This window comes from Aotus nancymaae, unplaced genomic scaffold (assembly GCF_030222135.1).
Source record: "Aotus nancymaae isolate 86718 unplaced genomic scaffold, 86718_ANA_hifiasm-v0.15.2.pri h1tg000015l_1, whole genome shotgun sequence".
NCBI classification, from domain to species: Eukaryota; Metazoa; Chordata; class Mammalia; order Primates; family Aotidae; genus Aotus; species Aotus nancymaae.
This window is the reverse complement of record NW_026988427.1, coordinates 11,706,584-11,726,797: the sequence shown is the minus strand read 5'-3', so window position 1 is coordinate 11,726,797 and position 20,214 is coordinate 11,706,584. Positions and strand designations below refer to the sequence as shown.

General features: G+C 53.3%; 1 protein-coding gene across 1 annotated transcript in view; it reads left to right on the top strand.

Moving 5' to 3' along the window:
• DNAAF5 (dynein axonemal assembly factor 5) overlaps window positions 1–20,214 on the top strand; it is a 52,640-nt gene that overhangs the window by 18,936 nt on the left and 13,490 nt on the right. The window contains exons 6-10 of the mRNA XM_064376539.1: window positions 1,800–2,032; window positions 5,495–5,707; window positions 10,708–10,851; window positions 12,417–12,585; window positions 17,176–17,323. Of these exons, the coding sequence (XP_064232609.1) occupies window positions 1,800–2,032; window positions 5,495–5,707; window positions 10,708–10,851; window positions 12,417–12,585; window positions 17,176–17,323 (907 nt within the window). The remainder of the gene's footprint in view (window positions 1–1,799; window positions 2,033–5,494; window positions 5,708–10,707; window positions 10,852–12,416; window positions 12,586–17,175; window positions 17,324–20,214) is intronic.

Below are 20,214 nucleotides of genomic sequence, written 5' to 3'. Positions count from 1 at the left end.
CCAGGGACTGTTTTTGTGGAAGACAATTCTTCCATGGATGGGGCAGGGAGCAGGGTGGTCTCAGGATGAAATTGTTTCACCTCGGATCATCAGACATTAGATTCTCATAAGGAGCGCACAACCCAGATCCCTCCCACGCACAGTTCACAAGAGGGTTTGCCCTCCTTTGAGAATTGAATGCGGCCACTGATCTGACAGGAAGTGGAGCTCAGGCGGCCATGCTCATTCGCCCGCCACTCACCTCCCGCTGTAGGCCCAGTTCCTAACACGCCACAAAGCAGTACCAGCCTGTGGTCCAGGGCATGGGTACCCTTGCCCAGCACCATCCAGTATTTCTTTGGAAACACCCGTAAGCCTAGGTACCCACAAAGCTCTGTTCAGCTGTCAGTGAACCCCTCCCTGCCTGTTCTTGGTCACGCTTCCCTCATTTTGCAGACTTGCCACAGTGGATCGTCATCAGGAAGAAAGGCACGGCCGGGCATGGTGGCGCACGCCTGTAATCCCAGCATGCTGCAAGGCCAAGGCGGGTGGGTCGCCTGAGTGCAGCTGTTCAAGACCACCCTGGCCAATATGGTGAAACCTCGTCTCTATTGAAAATACAAAATTGGCCTGGTTTGTCTTTTCATTTTGTGGCGAGATGTTTGGAGATTACGTATGTGAGGACTTGTCTCCAGAATATAAAAAGAGCTCTTAAACTCAGCAGGAAAACAATCCAGTTTTCTAACTGTGCAGAAGACAATTTGGAAAGACTGTTGTTCACTAGGGAAGATGACACAGGCGCATGAAGAAGACGCTCAACGGCTTTAGTCCTCGGGGAATGCAAACGAAAACCACACGGAAACGCCGCGGTACCTCAGACGCGTTTCAGTTCAAGACCGACTGCGCCACGTGCAGGTGAGAATGAGGAGTGCAGACTGGCACAGCCACTTTGGAAGATAGCTGGACAGTTTCTGAAACGGTTAAATGTGCACCTTCCGTGTGACCCAGCCCTTCCACAGCTGGTATTTTCCCCAGCACAGCGAGAGCACAGGCCGCACAGACTGGCCCTGGAAACCACTCGAATGCTCCTCCACAGAGGACCGGGCAGTAAACTGGCATCTCCACTGAACAGCAAACCACGCAGAGTGAAAGAAGCAGAGAAGGAAAGAGTGAACGACAGGCCTCCACTTGCGTAAAGCCCTGGAAAGTGCAGCCCAGTCACAGGACTCCGGATCCAGGGTTGCCGGAGTGCAGTGGGGGCCGTGCTGCAGAAGAGCGGAGGAAGCCGGGCGGAGGATATGGCCATCGCCCCCAACACAGCGATGGCTTCGCAGGCATGTCCGTGCTGAGACCTCGGTCTGATTATCCATGTCAGCCCATGTGGCGAGTGTGTTACTTGTATCTCTGTGTGGCTCTAAACGTTTGTTGTTTGAGACAAGGTCTCGCTGTCATCCAGGCTGGAATGCCACCTCAGCCTCCTGAGTAGCTGGGACTACAGGTGTGCACCACTGCACTTGGCTAATTTTTTTGATTTTTATAGAGATTGGGTCTTTGCCGTGTTGCCCAGGCTGGTCTTGAACTCCTGGGCTCTAGTGATTTGCCTGCCTCAGCCTCCACAGTGCTAGGACTGTAGGCGTGCACCGCCCATGTGAATGTTCTCAATGAATGGCACATTTGGCAGCTTTGCGCCCACCCCGAGACTCATTTTGAAATTGTGAGGCTGAAACTCACAGGTATCCCTTAAATGCGATGTGCAGTAAGTTGAGTTGTTGAAGTTTGGCTTGTGAATTTCTCCTCCTCCTATATCATTTTCATCCCAGAGCATCGCCCTGTGCTGGGCTGTCGGGAGCTCGTCTTCAGGAACCTCTCCAAGATCCTCCCCGCGTTGTGCCGTGACATCACCGACTGGGTGGTGGGGACGCGAGTGAAGTCAGCACAGCTGCTGCCCGTGCTGCTGCTGCATGCCGAGGACCACACCACACAGCACCTGGAGATCGTCCTCCGGACCCTGTTCCTGGCCTGTGCTGACGAGGAGACAGCCGTGGTCCATAGCGTGAGTGGCCACGTTCCAGTCGTGGTTGCGGAGCTCTAACTCAAGCTAAGATCCTGCCCCTGCGGCGTGCGGGGCCTGAGGCTGTGACAGACACGGTTGGGAGGTCACCGCTGCAGCCGAGACAGCGTTCCCCTCATCCCCGGGTTGCAGCCCCTCCCCACGCCCAGTCCCTGGGGACCACTGGTCTGTTTTTTGTACCTGTAGGAAACAGTGTGTTGAGGGTGGATCCTCCATGCCCGTCTTCAAGCATACTCAGGCATGCAGTGCCAGCTGCGTGTTGTGTAAATGAGCCGTGCACCAGACGGGGCCCGGGCTGCTGACGCAGGACCCAGACACTGGAGTGCAGCTTTGACATTCGGGCAATACTGAGGGCCCTTTCTGGCCTTGCAGGGGCTGTGGGGGCACCCGGCTGGGGGGTGGGGGGTGTGGCACAGCCTCAGGTGTCCTGCATGTGGCACCCCTGGTGCCATCCTCTTTCTTACTCTCTGTCCGCATCCGGCTGGTGGTTATCGCCTCTGTGAGGGTGGGTACACACAGGGAAGTCCCATGCTCGGGCCGCTCCTCCTCAGCCAGGCCACGCCTTGTGCTAACAGTCACCACCCGGGGGTCTTTACACCCACCCCACAAGGACGCCTCCTAGCGCTCTGGAGAAAAACTAAAGCTGTCAATTAAGGTTTAGGTCCAGAATATCCTGTTCTTGAATCTTTAGTTCCATCACAAAGACACCTTGCCAGTAGCTTTTCCTTTTATTAGCCGGGCATGCTGGTGCACACCTGTGGTCCCAACCTGGTCAGGAGGTGGAGCAGGGAGGATCGCTTGAGCCTGGGAGGTCAAGGCTGCAGTGAGCTATGATTGGGCCACTGCACTCCAGCCTGGGAGAGAGAGAGTGAGACACTGTCTCAAATAAAGCAAAAAAAATTTAAATCATTGTTACTGATTCAAAGTAATGTTGCAGCTTCCGTGTTTAAAAACAGATTATATTAAGCTTGTAATTTACATATCATGTTTCTACTTTTCGAAAACTACCACAGATTTAAAATCGTCTGTCGTCCTCTGTGGAATCTATGAGGGAGCGAGAGACATGGCGGGGGGTGAGGTGGAGACCGGACGGGAGACGTGGCTGTTCAGGGTAGTGCGTGGGAGCCCCCGGGCAGTCAGCATCCAGCCTGGCCTCTGCGCTGGGCTTCTCCCCAGTCGGGCTGGGTTTTAAACTCTAGCAAGTGGAAGTTGTGTGAGAGGGGCTTGAAGGTAGGCATTTGAGTTTTGACTTTTTTGTATTTTGGGGGATGGAGGTTAGTTGATTTTTTTTTTTTAACTTTCTATTTTGAAACATTTCCAGTAAGTTGGGTGAAATTGCACAAAGAGCCCCCTGTGTCTTTGCCCGCTGTCCCGGGGCTTCCACCTTCCCTGAGCAGGACAGTATCAAAACCAGGACGTGCGTGGCTGCTGGTCTGCGTTTAGTGGTCCCACGGGCCCCTGGGGCAGCCCCTGCTGTCACACCCCCTCCTTGGCACCACGCACCTGCTCTCCTTCCCCGTCCCTGGGTCATTGTGAGCGTGTTTTATACGTGTACTTAAACACTGTGCAGTAATTTTGGCCTTGGTTTTTGTCACTTGTCAGAAGGGTCTGAGATTAACCCATGCAGTCGGGTGGTCAGCCACTGTTCCTTTTCATTGGCAGTGGAATTCCATGGTGCAGAGGGCCTGGTGTGTATTGATCCACTGTGGAATTCCAGGTGCAGAGGGGCTGGTGTGTATTGATCCACTGTGGAATTCCAGGTGCAGAGGGGCTGGTGTGTATTGATCCACTGTGGAATTCCAGGTGCGGAGGGGCTGGTGTGTATTGATCCACTGTGGAATTCCAGGTGCGGAGGGGCTGGTGTGTATTGATCCACTGTGGAATTCCAGGTGCGGAGGGCCTGGTGTGTATTGATCCACTGTGGAATTCCAGGTGCGGAGGGGCTGGTGTGTATTGATCCACTGTGGAATTCCAGGTGCGGAGGGGCTGGTGTGTATTGATCCACTGTGGAATTCCAGGTGCGGAGGGCCTGGTGTGTATTGATCCACTGTGGAATTCCAGGTGCGGAGGGGCTGGTGTGTATTGATCCACTGTGGAATTCCAGGTGCGGAGGGGCTGGTGTGTATTGATCCACTGTGGAATTCCAGGTGCGGAGGGCCTGGTGTGTATTGATCCACTGTGGAATTCCAGGTGCGGAGGGGCTGGTGTGTATTGATCCACTGTGGAATTCCAGGTGCAGAGGGGCTGGTGTGTATTGATCCACTGTGGAATTCCAGGTGCAGAGGGGCTGGTGTGTATTGATCCACTGTGGAATTCCAGGTGCAGAGGGGCTGGTGTGTATTGATCCACTGTGGAATTCCAGGTGCGGAGGGGCTGGTGTGTATTGATCCACTGTGGAATTCCAGGTGCAGAGGGGCTGGTGTGTATTGATCCACTGTGGAATTCCAGGTGCGGAGGGGCTGGTGTGTATTGATCCACTGTGGAATTCCAGGTGCGGAGGGGCTGGTGTGTATTGATCCACTGTGGAATTCCAGGTGCAGAGGGGCTGGTGTGTATTGATCCACTGTGGAATTCCAGGTGCAGAGGGCCTGGTGTGTATTGATCCACTGTGGAATTCCAGGTGCAGAGGGGCTGGTGTGTATTGATCCACTGTGGAATTCCAGGTGCAGAAGGGCTGGTGTATTGATCCACTGTGGAATTCCAGGTGCAGAGGGGCTGGTGTGTATTGATCCACTGTGGAATTCCAGGTGCAGAGGGGCTGGTGTGTATTGATCCACTGTGGAATTCCAGGTGCAGAGGGGCTGGTGTGTATTGATCCACTGTGGAATTCCAGGTGCAGAGGGGCTGGTGTGTATTGATCCACTGTGGAATTCCAGGTGCAGAGGGGCTGGTGTGTATTGATCCACTGTGGAATTCCAGGTGCAGAGGGGCTGGTGTGTATTGATCCACTGTGGAATTCCAGGTGCAGAGGGGCTGGTGTGTATTGATCCACTGTGGAATTCCAGGTGCGGAGGGGCTGGTGTGTATTGATCCACTGTGGAATTCCAGGTGCAGAGGGGCTGGTGTGTATTGATCCACTGTGGAATTCCAGGTGCAGAGGGGCTGGTGTGTATCGATGCGCTTAGTCATGGGAAGGTTGGGTCACTGGCATCCAATGGAGGCACCTGTGGTGAACGTGCTGCTGGGACACAGACTTCCTTTGGACCAGACTTCACCTCCTGGGGGACGTGTCCCGCTCGCTGGCTGTGAGCCTGGCCTCAGGATTGTTCTAAGATCACACGAGGACTCTTGTGCCTTTCGTGAGGGCTCTGAGTGCATGCCAAGGACTCACTCCACTTAACACACGGCTGTGTCTGGTGCACGGGAGGCCACAACACTGAGAGCAGGAGGCCAGGCTGAGACCTTTGGGTTTGGGTCTGAGTTTTCTCATATTTTTTCTCACAGTGTTCAAGATCCGCAGAGCTCATCGGGACTTTTGTCAACCCTGAGGTATTTCTGAAGCTGATCTTACCGATGCTGAAGAAGGGGCCTTCCACCTCCGGCCTCCTGGTGCTAGCGTCCACCATTCGGGGTTGCCCCCGAGAAGCCCTCCAACCGCACCTGACAGCCATTGCCACGGAGCTGGCACAGGCCCATATCTGCCAGGCATCTGAAAACGTAAGAGTACTTGGGTACTTGGCAGTGGGGAGTAGTGGAGAAGAGGAGGAGCCTCCTCTGCTGGGCCATCTGCCATCATTCCCACGTTTGTGGGTCCGCCCCGTGCCTCCAGGCTGGGCCGTCAGAAATACCAGTGGGAGTGGTAGCCGTAGCCGGAGTGCCCTTAGCTGGGGTGCCCTTACCCGGGGTGCCCTCACTGAAGCCCCTCATCGGGGGGCCTCGCCCTGTGCTGTGCAGAGCTGCCTCAGTCCCAGCCCTAGCCCCAGCCCTAGCTGCAGGTGGCCACTCACATTTACATTGGTTGCTGCCCCTTTTTTGGCCATGCTGGCCATGGTTCACGTGTTAGATGACTCAGGACGTGTCCACGGCTGGGACCCGCTGGCCCGTGCTGCTGGGAGTGGATGCAGGGTCCATGTCTTCCCACCCCTGAGGAGTGCAGTCGCATGTCCGCTGTCCCACCCAGTCCCCAAGGTATCTGCACAGATTGTACGTCTCAGGGTGCACTGGCAGCGTGTTCTCCATCAGCACTGCCTGGCATTCTGATCTGTGCTTCAGACAGCCCAGCTGCAGATTTGCTAGAAACATTTGTTTAATTTTAAATTGAGCAGCAAAGCCTTGACCTCAGAAGATGAAATAGCCTAGGTAGTTGGGCTTAATTGTTTGGAATACTCCATGATTGTTTTCTATGGAAGAAGAAATGATGACTTTCCTTTGGTTTGGAGGTCATCGGTCCCCATCTATGTGTGTGTTGAACCCAGCACCCCAGACCTTTTTAGGACACAGGGCTGCCCTCACTGGGTGGCCATGCAGAGCTAGCCTCAGTGCTTGCTCCAGGTCGATCGTTTCTGGCAGCTTCTACAGCCCCAAAGCTGGACGGGCTGCTGGGACTTGCATCTCTGCTGTCAGCCCGGCCCATCCTGTGTCAAGCCCCCTCTGTCCTCAGAACGAGAGGTGAGGCTATTCACAGTCATTATTATAAACTGTTTTAAGAAACCTGTAAGCAGTTCCTGGAATTCACAGAGGGAAGGAAATGGAGCTAGGGTCGGGAAGGGAGCGGGGCTGGGCTGTGTGCTCACGGCATTTCAGCCACGTTTCAGCTTTTCCCAAAACCTGTTTTTAGCACATCATCAAATCTGTGTCAGTTCTGCGCTTTCCTTTTACTCACAAGGGGTTCTGAAGATGGTTTTGATTCCTGTATATAGATTTATAAGCCAGAAGCATTTTTTTCTTGAGGGATATAACTTGAAAATGTGCACAAGTGCCTAAGTCCTCATCTTACAAACTTTATAGCCAAGAAAATGTGATTTTCACATCTTCACATTGGTTACAGGAAAACGGAATTATGTAGACCCACGGCTATGCATTTGGCTCCCCATCTTCCAGTGTTATGGAGGAAAAATTTATTCAGCAGTTGTTCAGACAGAGACCTCTTCTGACAAAGTCCAGTCACACAGGCACCCTGGAGAGCCAGCCTCAACCTCCCAGGCTAGGAACATCTGTGGGCCCTTTGGCCAAGGAGCCAGTCACAGTGAAAACCCAAGACATACATTTCACTGCTTTCTATGTTTGTTTTTTTGTTTTAGAATGATCCTCCCACCTCAGCCTCCTGAGTTGCTGGGACAACAGGTGTGTACCACCACACCCGGATACTTTTCTTATTTTATTTATTTTTATTTATTTATTTTTGAGATGGAGTCTCACTCTGTCACCCAGGTGTAATCTCAGCTCACTGCAACCTCTGCCTCCGGGGTTCAAGCAATTCTCCTGCCTCAGCATCCCAAGTAGCTGGGATTACAGGTGCACGCCACCATACCTGGCTAATTTTTGCATTTTTAATAGAGATGGGGTTTCACCATGTTAGCCAGGCTAGTCTCGAACTCCTGACTTCCAAGCGATCAACTCGCCTCGGCCTCCCAGATTGCTGGGATTACAGGCATGAGCCACCACGCCCGCCTCCTTTTACTAACAGACTTAAATTTTTGGCAAGAAAGGGTGAACGCGCTCAGGTGTCAGGCCCGAGGCTCCGTGCTCTTTTCCGTGGCTGGCCAGGCTTTGTTTGTGTCATTTGGGAAGTCAGTTATGTTTCCCACTGTTATTCTCCAGTAGCCATGATAACAGGTTAAGAATGTCTTTCAGGAACAAACTGAAATTGTTTTAAAGCCCTGTGTTAAACAGAGACGTTGTGAAGATGTATTCTAAACCGAGCCTGACTTCACTAAGCCTCCCTACCCTGGGTTCACTGGGAACCTGATTTTAGCAGTAGGTACTTCCCAGGTGTCTTGGGCCCAGTAGGGAAACAAGCTTGACCAAGGGGAACCGGAGCCTCCTGGGAAAGAGTTTAGCACAGGCACCTGAAGTAAGGAAATGGGTATCTCACCAGTTCAGTTCTCACGCAGGGAAGCCGGCAGTTCTGGGATCCCCTTGCCAGTGCTAACAAAATGAGTCTCTTGTACTTTAGTGAATTAAAAACTTTTGCAATCTTGGATAATGCTGTTTAAGAAAGCAGTGTTTGAAATACTATTTCAAAAAATACTGAAAATTATTTTTTGCTGTATCTTTTTTCTTTTTCATTCTGTCTGTGTGTGGGGAGAAGACACTGAAATTATCTGGTCATATATAGAGAAATCTATGAATGTTAAGTCTTGTCACTTCCGCAGAGACGGCGCTGCATTCGTGGCGGGAGGGTGGTGCTTGCTGCAAAGGATGCCTGATTCCCTGTGAATTCCTGTGGAATTCCCATGTCCGGAGGTGCTGTCAGCCAGGAGCGGCTGTGTCTTCTAAACTCGACTGCCTTCTGATTTTAACCGAAAAGATGGTAGCTCCTGAAGTGTACGTGACAGGTCATTCTAGAAACTAGCCAGACAGCGTCCTCAGAAGTCAGTCAGTCAGTCAGTGCAGGCCTCAGAGAAATTGGGCCTTGGGGAAAATCAGGAATGGAATAAAAACAGAAATCCGTGGCTTGTGTGGGGATTGGGGCAGTCAGTGCTCACGGCCGAGCTCCGAGGTAGATGCTGCCACGCAGCTGTGCATCTTCTGTGGATCGGGCCAGGGGCCTGGGGTGCAAAGACTGAACACTGCTGTGATACGGTGGGAGTGTTTTGTTTAGGCTTTCGTGATTTAGATCAGTGGTGAATGAGTCATAGAGTTTTAGAACTGATTCAGAAATTTAGAACCAACCCATTGTCTGGTCAAATAATTACCAAACTTTTTTGAACTCACACCCCCGTTAGTAAAAACACCTTAAGCATAGACCTCCTGTTGATAAATCATGTGTTTAAATTATGTACATGACCACTGTCCTGATTCACTCTGTACTTTATGAAACATACATAAAATAGACATTAAGGGACGTTATAAGAGGTAACTACAGGCCAGGCCTGGTGGTTCATGTCTGTAATTCCAGCACTTTGGGAGGCCAAGGCAGGAGGATCACCTGAGGCTACGGGTTTGAGGCTGCAGTAAGCTGTGATTGTACAGCTGCACTCCAGCCTGGGTGAGAGAGCAAGACCCTGTCTCTAAATAATAAATTAAAATTTATTATAAAAGAATTAAACATATATGCAAAGTCTTAGGGATTCTTGGGTCCCCTCCAGCACACACATGCTGCGTTGCAGGCTTCAGATCCTGGCTGATTCTCAGTAGATGAGGCTGGAGCCGGGAGCGGAAGCCGTTCAACCAGCACAGGCTCAGGTGCAGAGCCAAGACTCTACCTCCCCATCAATCAGGAAACCTTTGTTTGTTTTTGTTGTTGTTGTTTTTGAGATGAAGTCTTGCTCTGTCACTAGGCTAGAGTGCAGTGGCATGATCTCAACCCGCTGCAACCTCTGCCTCCCGGGTTCAAGCGATTCTCCTGCCTCAGCCTCCTGAGTAGCTCGGATTACAGGCACCCGCCACTGCGCCTGGCTAATTTTTTGTATTTTTAGTAGAGATGGGGTTTCACCATCTTAGCCAGGCTAGTCTCAAACTCCTGACCTCGTGATCCACCTGCCTCGGCCTCCCAAAGTGCTGGGGTTACAGGCGTGAGCCACCGCTCCCAGCCAGGAAACATTTTTAAACCATAGAATTTTATCTTTCTTAAAATTTAGTGTTATAGAAGTATCCAGAAGTGCACAGAGGAGGGACGAGCAACAGAAGGAAGGCCCGCTGGCTTCAGCGCTGACCAGCTCTTTGCATTGGTGTTCTGCCTGCCTGGGGCCACTTTTCTTTTTAACTTTGGAGGGTGGGGAGAGCCCGGGCGTATCATAAAGCGGATAATGTGATGCCCCGGCGTTTCACTTACAGATACCACTGTGTGCATCACTAACACAGCATCTTAACCACACAGCTAGTGGCTGTACCCATTTCATAAAATAAGTACAAAGTCCTTAGCTCCCAGTCTACGTTCAGTTTTCCATGGTCAAGCACGCCCTTTTATGGTTGATATGCCAGAGCCCCTATCCGGCTTCTGGGGCTGTCCCTGCGGGGGTTTTTCCCATACCCGCTGCTCCTCGTGAGCCCCCCATCCGGTGCCTGGGGCTGTCCCCTTGGGGGCTCTCCCATACCCGCTGTTCCTCATGAGCGGGAGACCAGGAGCCCCAGGAGGCTCTGTCAGCCCTGGTGCTGGGGCCAGGGGCTAGAGCCCCGTCATTAGTCCATTCTCATGCCGCTAATAAAAACATACCAGAGACTGGGTAATTTATAAGAAAAAGAGGTTTGATGGACTCACAGTTCCACATGGCTGGGGAGGCCTCACAATCATGGTGGAGGAGCAAAGTCACATCTTACAGGGTGGCAGGCAAGAGAGCATGTGCAGGGGAACTGCCCTGTGTAAAACCATCACATCTCATGAGACTCACTGTCATGAGAACAGCACGGGAGAAACCCACCCCATGATTCAGTTACCTCCCACTGGGCCCCTCCCAGGACACATGGGGATTATGGGAGCTATGGTCAAGATGGGACTTGGGTGGGGACATGACCAAACTGTACCAAGCCCTGACAGTGCTGCTGATCTCTTCCAGGACCTCTACCTGGAGCGTCTGCTGCTCTGCGTGCAGGCCCTGGTATCTGTGTGTTGCGAGGACTGCAGCACAGCCAGCTTGCAGCTCATGGACGTGCTGCTGACCATAATGGCCCTCTCAGGTTCCACCAGCCTCAAGGACAAGGTAAGGCTGACGGCCTAGTGGAGCTCACAGCTGGAAGGCATCTCTCTCTAAGTGAGACAAACCGTCTCCCACACATCCCCTCTGCGCTTGAGCCTCAGGCCTCAAGCATGTCTGACCAGCAAAGACTAGGGATTGAGAACCTTGTGGATGACTCCCTGGGCGACGGCCTTCAGGGCAGCCCTCCAGCTCCCAGTGTATTCTGCCATCAGGGAGTGAAGACAGCTATTTAAGTTTAGGGTCTACAGCCAAGAAGCAAACAAGAAGTTAAACATGGTAACCTTTAAACCTGTGCGTTTGGGATTTAATAGTCCACAAGTGACTGTGAGTCTGGGGAGAAGATGCCATGATTTCCCGCTCTAATTGCAGCACAGCTTTCGAAAGTATTTGCTGCCCATCAGCTCCCTGTTTATGCCCCCAAATCATCTTTTTTTTTCAGTGGAGTCTCGCTCTGTCGCCCAGGCTGGAGTGCAGTGGTGCGGTCTTGGCTCACTGCAACTTCTACCTCCTGGGTTCAAGTGATTCTCCTCCCTCAGCCTCCTGAGCAGTTGGGACTACAGGCACGTGTCACCATGCCCGGCTAATTTTTGTATTTTTAGTAGAGACAAGGTTTTGCCATGGTGGCCAGGTTGGTCTTGAACTCCTGACCGCAGGTGATCTACCCGCTTCGGCCTCCCATAGTACTGGGATCCCAGTCATGAGTCACCACACCTGACCATTATGCCCCAAAATCTTCTAACCCCAACCTCCCCATGGGCTCCTGGGGCCCCTGGAGGCCCCGGTATCTGCCTCTCCTGAAGCTGAGACTCAGTTCTTCCCCCCATTCTGTCTTTGTGGACGGTCCCTCTCGGCAGGTTCTCTCTTGGGAGATTCACGGCCTTAATGCGCCACGGAGAACGTGGAGGAGGCTGCTGCTCCCCCTTCTCTTCTTGGGGTCTCTTTAAAAACAAGCTTTCCAAGGGCATGTGTCTCAGCAGACGCTGTCACTGATGGGGCCTTAGGTACCAGCAAAAGTAGAGTCTTTGCCTGCCGGCTGTTGGGGAAGAAGCCAGGCAGCCCCAGATTCAGACTCCAAGCTTCAGGCAGTGGCCTCCGGGGAGCCTCAGCTCTTCCTCTGTTTCTAAGCCCCCAAAGAGAACAGCACAGCCAAAAGGTAGCCGAGGTTGTCATCTCTGTCCACCAAGTTACTTTTACCTGGAGGTCTGGTCTGCTGGGCTTAACTCTCTAAGCCACTGGCCCACGCCTCTCTGTCTCTCACTGCCTCAGAGTAGCTCTGCCTGCCCAGGCAGATGCCCAGGGACCCCCTGTGCTATGTGCGTCCTAGGCACGCACAGCGCCTGCTTCATTATTCACTGCAGAGATGGCGTTAGCGCAAATGGGATCAGGGTCTCGCCCCGCGCCCACAGCCCTCACTCTCCTGCACCCTGGGAAGGGCTCCACGTGGCAACCTCCCTCCCGATTATCCCACCAGGCCCAGCCTGCGTGGTTCTTACGTGAGGGGGATGGTCAGTCCCGGCAAGGAGGCTTGAGCATTGGAATCGTCCCAGCCTCTGACTTGTAACCTCCAGGCACAGGAGACGATGGACTTGCTGGCCACCGCGGAGGGCATCGGCAGCTGCCAGGACCTCTACCGCAAGCACATGGGCCCTCTCCTGGAGCGGGCAACCGCGTCGCACCTCGACTGGACCGCGTACTCGCCGGAGCTCCTGCAGTTCAGTGTCATCATGGCACAGTCAGGTGAGCTCTCCCGACAGCCAGCGAGCCGTGCCTGGCCCCGCTCAGGCCACACACCTGCTCCCCCGGGGGTTCAGCAGATACCGGCATCAGCCAGCTGAGTTGTGGTCCACTGAGGCATGTTTTTAAAAGTACCCAGTAGTCACTCTTGACTGTGGAGAATGAGCGTTTTCAGGAACAAAACCTTTTAAAAGCTCCAGGAACTTCACATTGAAGACTGGGATGCAGCTCTTCCAGGCGGCCTGGGCGCACATGTTCATGTAAACCTTCAAAGTATGGTTTCTCCTGGCCTGTTTCGTGTCCTGGCTTCTTAAATACGTCTGGATTTTGTTGCAGAATGCAGATGTCCAGCCATGTGGGTGCTGTGCGTGTGTGACGTGGGGGCCTCGGCCCCCACCCCTCTGAGACCGGCATTTCTGTGGTTCTGCCTGAGCCTGCGGATCGGCCACTCTCCTGGGAGGGACACTGTGGCCCGATGGGGCTTCAGAGCGGGGCAGGATCCGCTGCAGAGCTCTAAGGAGGCGGAGGTGTCCATTCAGCGGCCGTAGTGCCTCGGGACACGTGGCCCGTGCTGCTCCCTGCGGCTGTGAACACGCCGCGGTAGCTTTTACTCGTTTGCTTCCTTGGCTTTCCCGCTCCCGTGCACAGCTCCGAGCGCCCCTGCCTCCTGTTGGATGCGTGCGCCAGGGCGGCCATGTTCTGTGTCTGAGGACACTAAGATCGTTCTTATGCCACCTCTGTGCCTGGTAGGGACTCACCACTTTTTCTGAGACCTGGAAAAATACCCAGAATTGTTCTTCATCAGCTGCATTGAAGATTTTGCAAATTAGAAAAGCCAATGCCGTGTGGCTCAGTGGCTCACGCCTGTCATCCCAGCAGCTTGGGAGACAAAGTGGGAGGGCCACGAGCTCGGGAGTTCACAACCAGCCTAGCCCACGTGGCAAGACCTCTACATCTACAAAAAGATGAAGAACAAAACCCCGCATGTACCTCAGAATCTAAAATTTAAAAACAAATAAAACACAGCCAGGCGTGGTGGTACGTACCTGTGCTCCCAGCTACTCAGGAAGCTCAAGTGGGAGGATCCCTTGAGCCCTGGACTTGGAGCCTGCAGTGAGCTGTGACTGCACCAGTGCACTCTAGGCTGGGCAACAGAGCAAGACCCTGTCTCTAAAGCCAGAAACAGAGCTGAGGATTGCTGGCGTGCACTCAGGGCGCTAAACGCTTTGTGCCCAACGCTGCTCTGTGAGCCTGATGGCCGTCAGCTCGTCTCCCCTCACAGCTGGCCTGTGTGGTAGGAACTGTGACCCTGATTCACAGACGAGGAGACGGCATGGAGAACTCCCGAGGCAGCGACCCCAGGGCCTTCCCTCAGCCTTTCCCACGGGCCTCTTGGGAAGGGGGCCCAGCGTATTCCATGTCACATTTTTACTGAATGTTACTCATAACAACTCTAGCACCAGATTACTGCAGCCTTCACCTCACAGTCCAGAAAACTGGGCACGCAAACCCTGAGAGACTCAGCTTACGGTGAAGCCGGGACTCGCGTGTGCGGCAGCTCTGGCGGCTTCTCTACCACCTGCTCTTCCTCTTTGCAGCTTTTAAAGCATTTCTTACGATGTTGGCAGAACCGACTGGCAGCATGGAAAATGCGTTTATGTGGGCCCACATCTCCTGTCATCCACTGAAAGGCAAGAAGACTGTGCTGTTCAATGTCAAGGGCTGGGTATAAAACTGCAATTTTTTTTTTTTTTGGAGACAGGATCTTGCTCTGTCACCCAGGCTGGAGTCCAGTGGTACAATCACAGCTCACTGTAGCCTTGAACTCCTGGGCTCAAAGGATTTTTCTGCCCTAACCCCCTGAGTAAATGGGACTGTAGGTGCCTACCACCTGGCTAATTTTGTATTTTTTGTAGAGATGGGATCACGTATGCTCCCCAGGGTAGTCTTAAACTCCTGGACTCAAGCCATCCTCCCACCTCAGCCTCCTGAGTAGCTGAAACCACAGGTACCCACCACCATGATTGGCTAAATTTTGTATTTTTTGTAGAAATGGGGTCTCTATGTTGCCTAGGCTGGTCTCAAAATCCTAGGCTCAAACAGTCTACCCACCTCAGCCTCCCAAAGTGCGGTGATTACAGGCATGAGCCACCGCGCCCGGCCTAAAGCTGCAGTTCTTTAATCCCAGTGGTTATTTTCTCTGAGCCCCATCTGAGCTCACACATGTGAGGTGCGCGCAGGTATCCGGGGCACAACCTCACGTAGAATACGCTATTTCCAGCATAGTGTCCTTGGGAGTACTGATGATTTTTGTTTTCTTTTTTCTTTTTCTAAGTTTTCTCTAATGAGCATGAACTACTGTAATAAACAAAACAAAATGATTCAAACAATTTTTTTAATAGGAGACTTTTAATTTCTCATTTATAGAAGTTCTGTGGGAAGATACATTTTAAATTTTAATTTTTTTAAACATACAGAAAGGGGCAACTTTCTAAACTTTGAGAGGATGGGGGAGCTGCAGAGACATCAATTTGACTGTATACATTTGAGCCAAAAGAAAAGAAACTTACACTTAGGAAAATATTTCCAGTAAGGATGACAGTGAGAGATCTTTGGTATATAAAGCTGGCACAAAGTGAGAATAAAAGTATTCAGAGTTTGGCGTGGTGGCTCAGGCCTGTAATCTCAGCATTTTGGGAGGCTGAGGCAGGAGGATTGCGTGAGGCCAGGAGTTGAGGCTTCAGGGGGCTGTGATTGTACCACTGTACTCCAGCCTAGATGACAGTGAGACGGTGACTCCAGAAAACAAAAAGCATTAACTCCCAAACAAATAGGCAAAATATCCAGATTTTATTAAACAGAGTCAATACAACTAACAAGCAAAGAGAGTGGGAAATATCCAGCCCTTCTAGTTACAAGGAAATAGGAATGAAAGGCTGTAGGCTGCCATTTTTTCGTTTATCCAATTAGGCAAAAATAAACAGCTTCTGCCCAGGGTGGTCCAGCTGGGAGCCTGGCAGTGCTGGGAGTGCCTTGGTGCTTTTGGAAAGTGGTCGGACGGTGGGCATCTGGAATTACCAGTTTTGGACAACCCTCGGACGTTGCGCTTCTGGAATCGCCAGTGTCTTCACTCCTTTCATCCAGCAGTCATTCATGAGAATCTGTCCATCCTAAGGAAATAATTCTACTTATGGAAAAAATGATGTACCCAAAAATATGCATCGGGGCTCCATTTAACAGCAGAAATTGGAAGCGACCCAGATACCTCATAGGAAGTTAAATACGTAATGATATTTCCACAGAAGACATGCCCTAGCAGCCATTAGAAACAATTATCCTAAGCCTTTATAACAAAATGGGAAGACAGGCGTGGCGTGAAATGAAGGGAAGATGAAGACAGCGGAAGCGTCGTGCTCTGAGCAGGAACGCTGTGCTGGGAAGGCAGACACGGGACCCAGGCTTCGGGTTTGGGTTTTCAGCGTTCTTGATGCCGAGGGGCCCACCTGTCAGCACGCCTCTTCCTTCCATCCTAGCAGTTGGACGTGACCCGTGGACATTTGGCTGTTTTCTGTATTTAAGCCAGAAACTCTGCCTTGTTTCTAGTTTAAAATGTAGAGAGCGTGAAACAGTCAGAAACTGGGTCAGAAGCAGCATGGTTCTCCAGGCAGGGGAGCACTTGACCCACGACTCCTGCCCTGGCGGGGCTCAGGTCAGGCGTTGCAGCGGCTTTGATGCTACCCCTCCTGCCTGGCCTCGTGGGGAGGCTCCAAGACACCAGCTGATCCCACTGCGGGGCCTGAGCCAGGCCTGACCTCGAGCCGGAGCAGCAGGCGTGTGGCGTCTCCCGTGTGGCAAGGGCAGGTGGGGATCTCCGAGTTCACAACTGAACAGCCTGCTCTGATCGGCGGTGCCAGACAAGGCTTGAATCGCCCGGCACCTAGCGACGGCCCAGGGTCATGCACAGATGCTCAGATAAGCCATCGGATGCTCCCTCCACACTGGCCCAGGGTCAGAGCACCTCCCTCTGTGGCCTCACCCGGTCCCCACCCTGAGCCTTCAGCTCCTGGGCCTGCAGGGTGAGCCTGGTAGGAGACGCTGCAGGAACCCTTGGGGCTGTCCTTGCCCTGTGGTTTGTGGAGACTTACAGGGAGATGGGGTGGCCTGGCTGCAGCGGGGTCCACTCGGGGCGTAGGATGCAGATTGTAGGCACCCGTGCGCCTTGCGCCCACTGGAGAGTGACCCTGACTGTGGATGGGGTGACGCCGTAATGCAGAGGGCAGATATTAAACAACTTCCTTCATTGGAACATTTGATGTGGGTTGTTCTTTCAACTATTGCTTGACTTTGATTTTTCAAAACAATTTAGAAAAATGTAAGAAAAATAGAAGGTTTTCATATGGAAGTGTGATTTAGGGGAGTTAAAATCTGCTTTTCTGTGATAATTGCCTCACTGATTCAGAAAGAGGAAGGGGGGAGGTGGTGGCCGATAGAGCCCTCTCCCAGGTGGGAGCACCCGTGCCTGGGCCTGTGCTGGACGGGGCCGCCTCCCGTCTCCCGAGGGCCGTGCACAGGAGCCTGTGCTGTGTCTTGCAGGCCCTGCCCTAGGAGAAGCCCTGCCGCACGTCATGCCCACGCTCAGGGCCTGTCTGCAGCCCTCCCGAGACCCGCAGATGCGCCTGAAGCTGTTCTCCATCCTGTCCACTATGCTGCTCAGAGCCGCTGACACCATCGACTCCCAGGGGTAGGTCCAGGCTCTGCCTCTGCACGGCCCCCAGCTGGGGCTTGGGCCAGGGGTCCCCACCTCCCTCCCACATAGCTCGCTTAGCATGGGGGTCCCCACCTCCTTCGCCTACACTAAGTCTAAGGTGGGCTGGGGGTCCCCACCTCCTTCCCCAACACTGAGTCTGAGATGGGCTGGGGGTCCCCACCTCCCTCCCCAACACCAAGTCTAAGGTGGGCCAGGTTTTCCTACCTCCATCCCCAACACCACTCTGGGCAAGGGGGTTCCCACTTCCCTCACCCATACCACACTGGGCGAGAGGGTCCCCACGTCTCTCCCCAACATTGAGTCTAAAGTGGGCCAGGGGTCCCCATCTCTCTCGTCCACACTGAGTCTAAGGTGGGCCAGGAGTCCCCACCTCCCTGCCCCACACTGTGCTGGGCAAGAGGGTTGACACCTCCCTCCCCGACACTGTGTCTCAGGTGGGCTGGGGGTCCCCACCTCCCTGCCCCACACCGAGTCTGAGGTGGGCGTATGCAGTGATCCCTGAGCTTCTCTGGCCCAGGAGCAGCCTGTCCATCCTCACTGGGTAAATACAGGCTCTCAGCAGAGAATGCAGAGAGAAACACTAAGTCCAAGTTATCTCCGTGTGGTCATTAAAATTCCAGTGAATGAAAAAGTTTAGGGAACATTAACTATTAATGGCTTATATATTAGCTGTTCTGTGTTTTAAAAGCCTTTTGGTATCTTTCAAACCTAACAAAGAATCGACTGAATTACCACTGATGGTCAGAGCGGTAGAAATACCTCTCTATGATCTAAAAGAACTTTTAGGTGGCGTTAAGACATCAAGGGCCACCAGTTGTACAGCTTTGAGGTGTGGAAGAGAAGCACGGGTACCCCCTGGACACACTGGAAGGGCGGTGGAGGAAGAGGCCCCGCCTGGGTGCTGCTGCCCCCTGAGACGGACTGGGAGGGGCGGTGGAGGAAGAGGCCCCGCCTGGGTGCTGCTGCCCCCCAGATGCACTGGGAGGGGCGGTGGAGGAAGGGGCCCCGCCTGGGTGCTGCTGCCCCCCGAGACACACTGGGAGGGGCGATGGAGGAAGGGGCCCCGCCTGGGTGCTGCTGCCCCCCGAGACGCACTGGGAGGGGCGATGGAGGAAGGGGCCCCGCCTGGGTGCTGCTGCCCCCCGAGACGCACTGGGAGGGGCGGTGGAGGAAGGGGCCTCACCCACCTGGGCATTGCTGCCGAGGCTGCTCTTAGGGCCCTCCTGTGTACTTTGTTACATGAGCAAAACGTGCAGGCGCCCGGGTCCCACCCCAGCCTGTGTGGCTGGATCTGGGCTGCATCAGCACCGGAACCCACCCCACACCCGCCCCCCCACCGGGAGCAGATCCGTCAGTGAAAGGCAGTTCACACACCAGAGCTTCATCTGGAAAGAATCCAGGCATTCAGACTTTTCTTTGTGACCCTCGTGTCTGCTCTCGGGCCTCAGCTTGCCCGTCGTACTGCAGGAAATTTTGTTTTCCTGCTTGTCTTCAGAAACTTCAGGGCTTAGAAGGAACCATGAAAAGATGTGAACCGAGAGCTGTGGCAGCTGTCCAGCTTGCAGGCCAATATTCATGCAGATAACACCACGGGGCCCAGGCGCTTCCCTCTGGAACGCACACCCAGTATTTTGGGAGGAACCATGGGGCGAGTTCTGCCCAGGAACAGTTAACTGCGGAGCAAGCTTCCACGTCTGGCTGAGTTCCCAAAAGAAAGTGCACCTCACGACTTCTTGTGGAGAGAAGGTGGTATCAGGAGAAGTAAACTGTTCAAATTACAGTGATTTTAGTGAACTTATTAGCTATTTTAATAGGAAAGATTTTTTAATCCATTTGGTTTTTATTTTTAGAATCATAAAATAGCAAATTGGCTGTGCCTAAATAGAAGCGATGGGTGGGAGTCGGTGCTGACCGTCACCTGCGCGGAGCACTTTCCCGCTGCCAGCTGCTGTGAGCACCGGCTGTATGCAGGCACCTGAGATGGCTGAGGGCCGTATCTCCCACGGTGGGGCTCTCAGGGCCTCCGCCTGCAGGCTTTCTGTGTCTTATCTGAGACGCCTGGGACTAGCAGTGTTGAGGTTTTTAAAATTCTGAAGTAATTGCATTGTAGAACGTCCCTAATCCAAGCTTCAGAAATCCAAAATGCTCCAGTGAATATCTCATTTGAGCATCATCTCGGTGCTCAGAAATGGTCAGACCCTGGTGCACTTTGGATTTTAGGGTGAAGGATGCTCAGCCTGTGTCTGACAGAAGCTCCAGAGAAGTGGCTGGGAGTTCAGGACGAAAGGCTCCTTGCTTTGAGGATGCACTGTTTCCGGGAGCCAAGCCCCATACTGTACCTCAAGTCCGTCTATGAATAGGGTGCACTCAGGCAGGGAGCCCGGAGCACCTGCCGCCGGGTCCCCTGCTGGCCTCCTGGCTCCGTAGCTTCCTGGGGTCCTGCAGGCCCGGCTGTGCCCGGCCCGGGAGCCCATGGACGCTGTGCTGAGGGCGCTTCTGTCTCTGTTTGTTCTTTTCCCTCGGGGTTAGGCTGGCCAGGACGCCCAGGAAGTTTCAGGGTAGAGACCGTGAGGCTGCGGCTGTCAGCTCCATGCCTCACAGCTGACCGCTGGGAAGATCTGACAACCTCAGAGTAGAAGCGCTCGCTGGAGATGGCGACGTGCACAATTTAAGGAGGCGTTTTGCCCGCCCCATGCGGTCGCTCGGTGGAGCAAGGCGCTGCCACTGGTGCTCGTGGTTTAAGGACCCTCGTGGGCAAGTGTCCCCGCATTGCCTTGTTTTAGCGGCGACCGGTCCTGGCACAGGTCTGTGTCTTCCTGAGCGCAATGGGATTCGTGGTTTAGAAGGAATGTGCCTCATTCAGT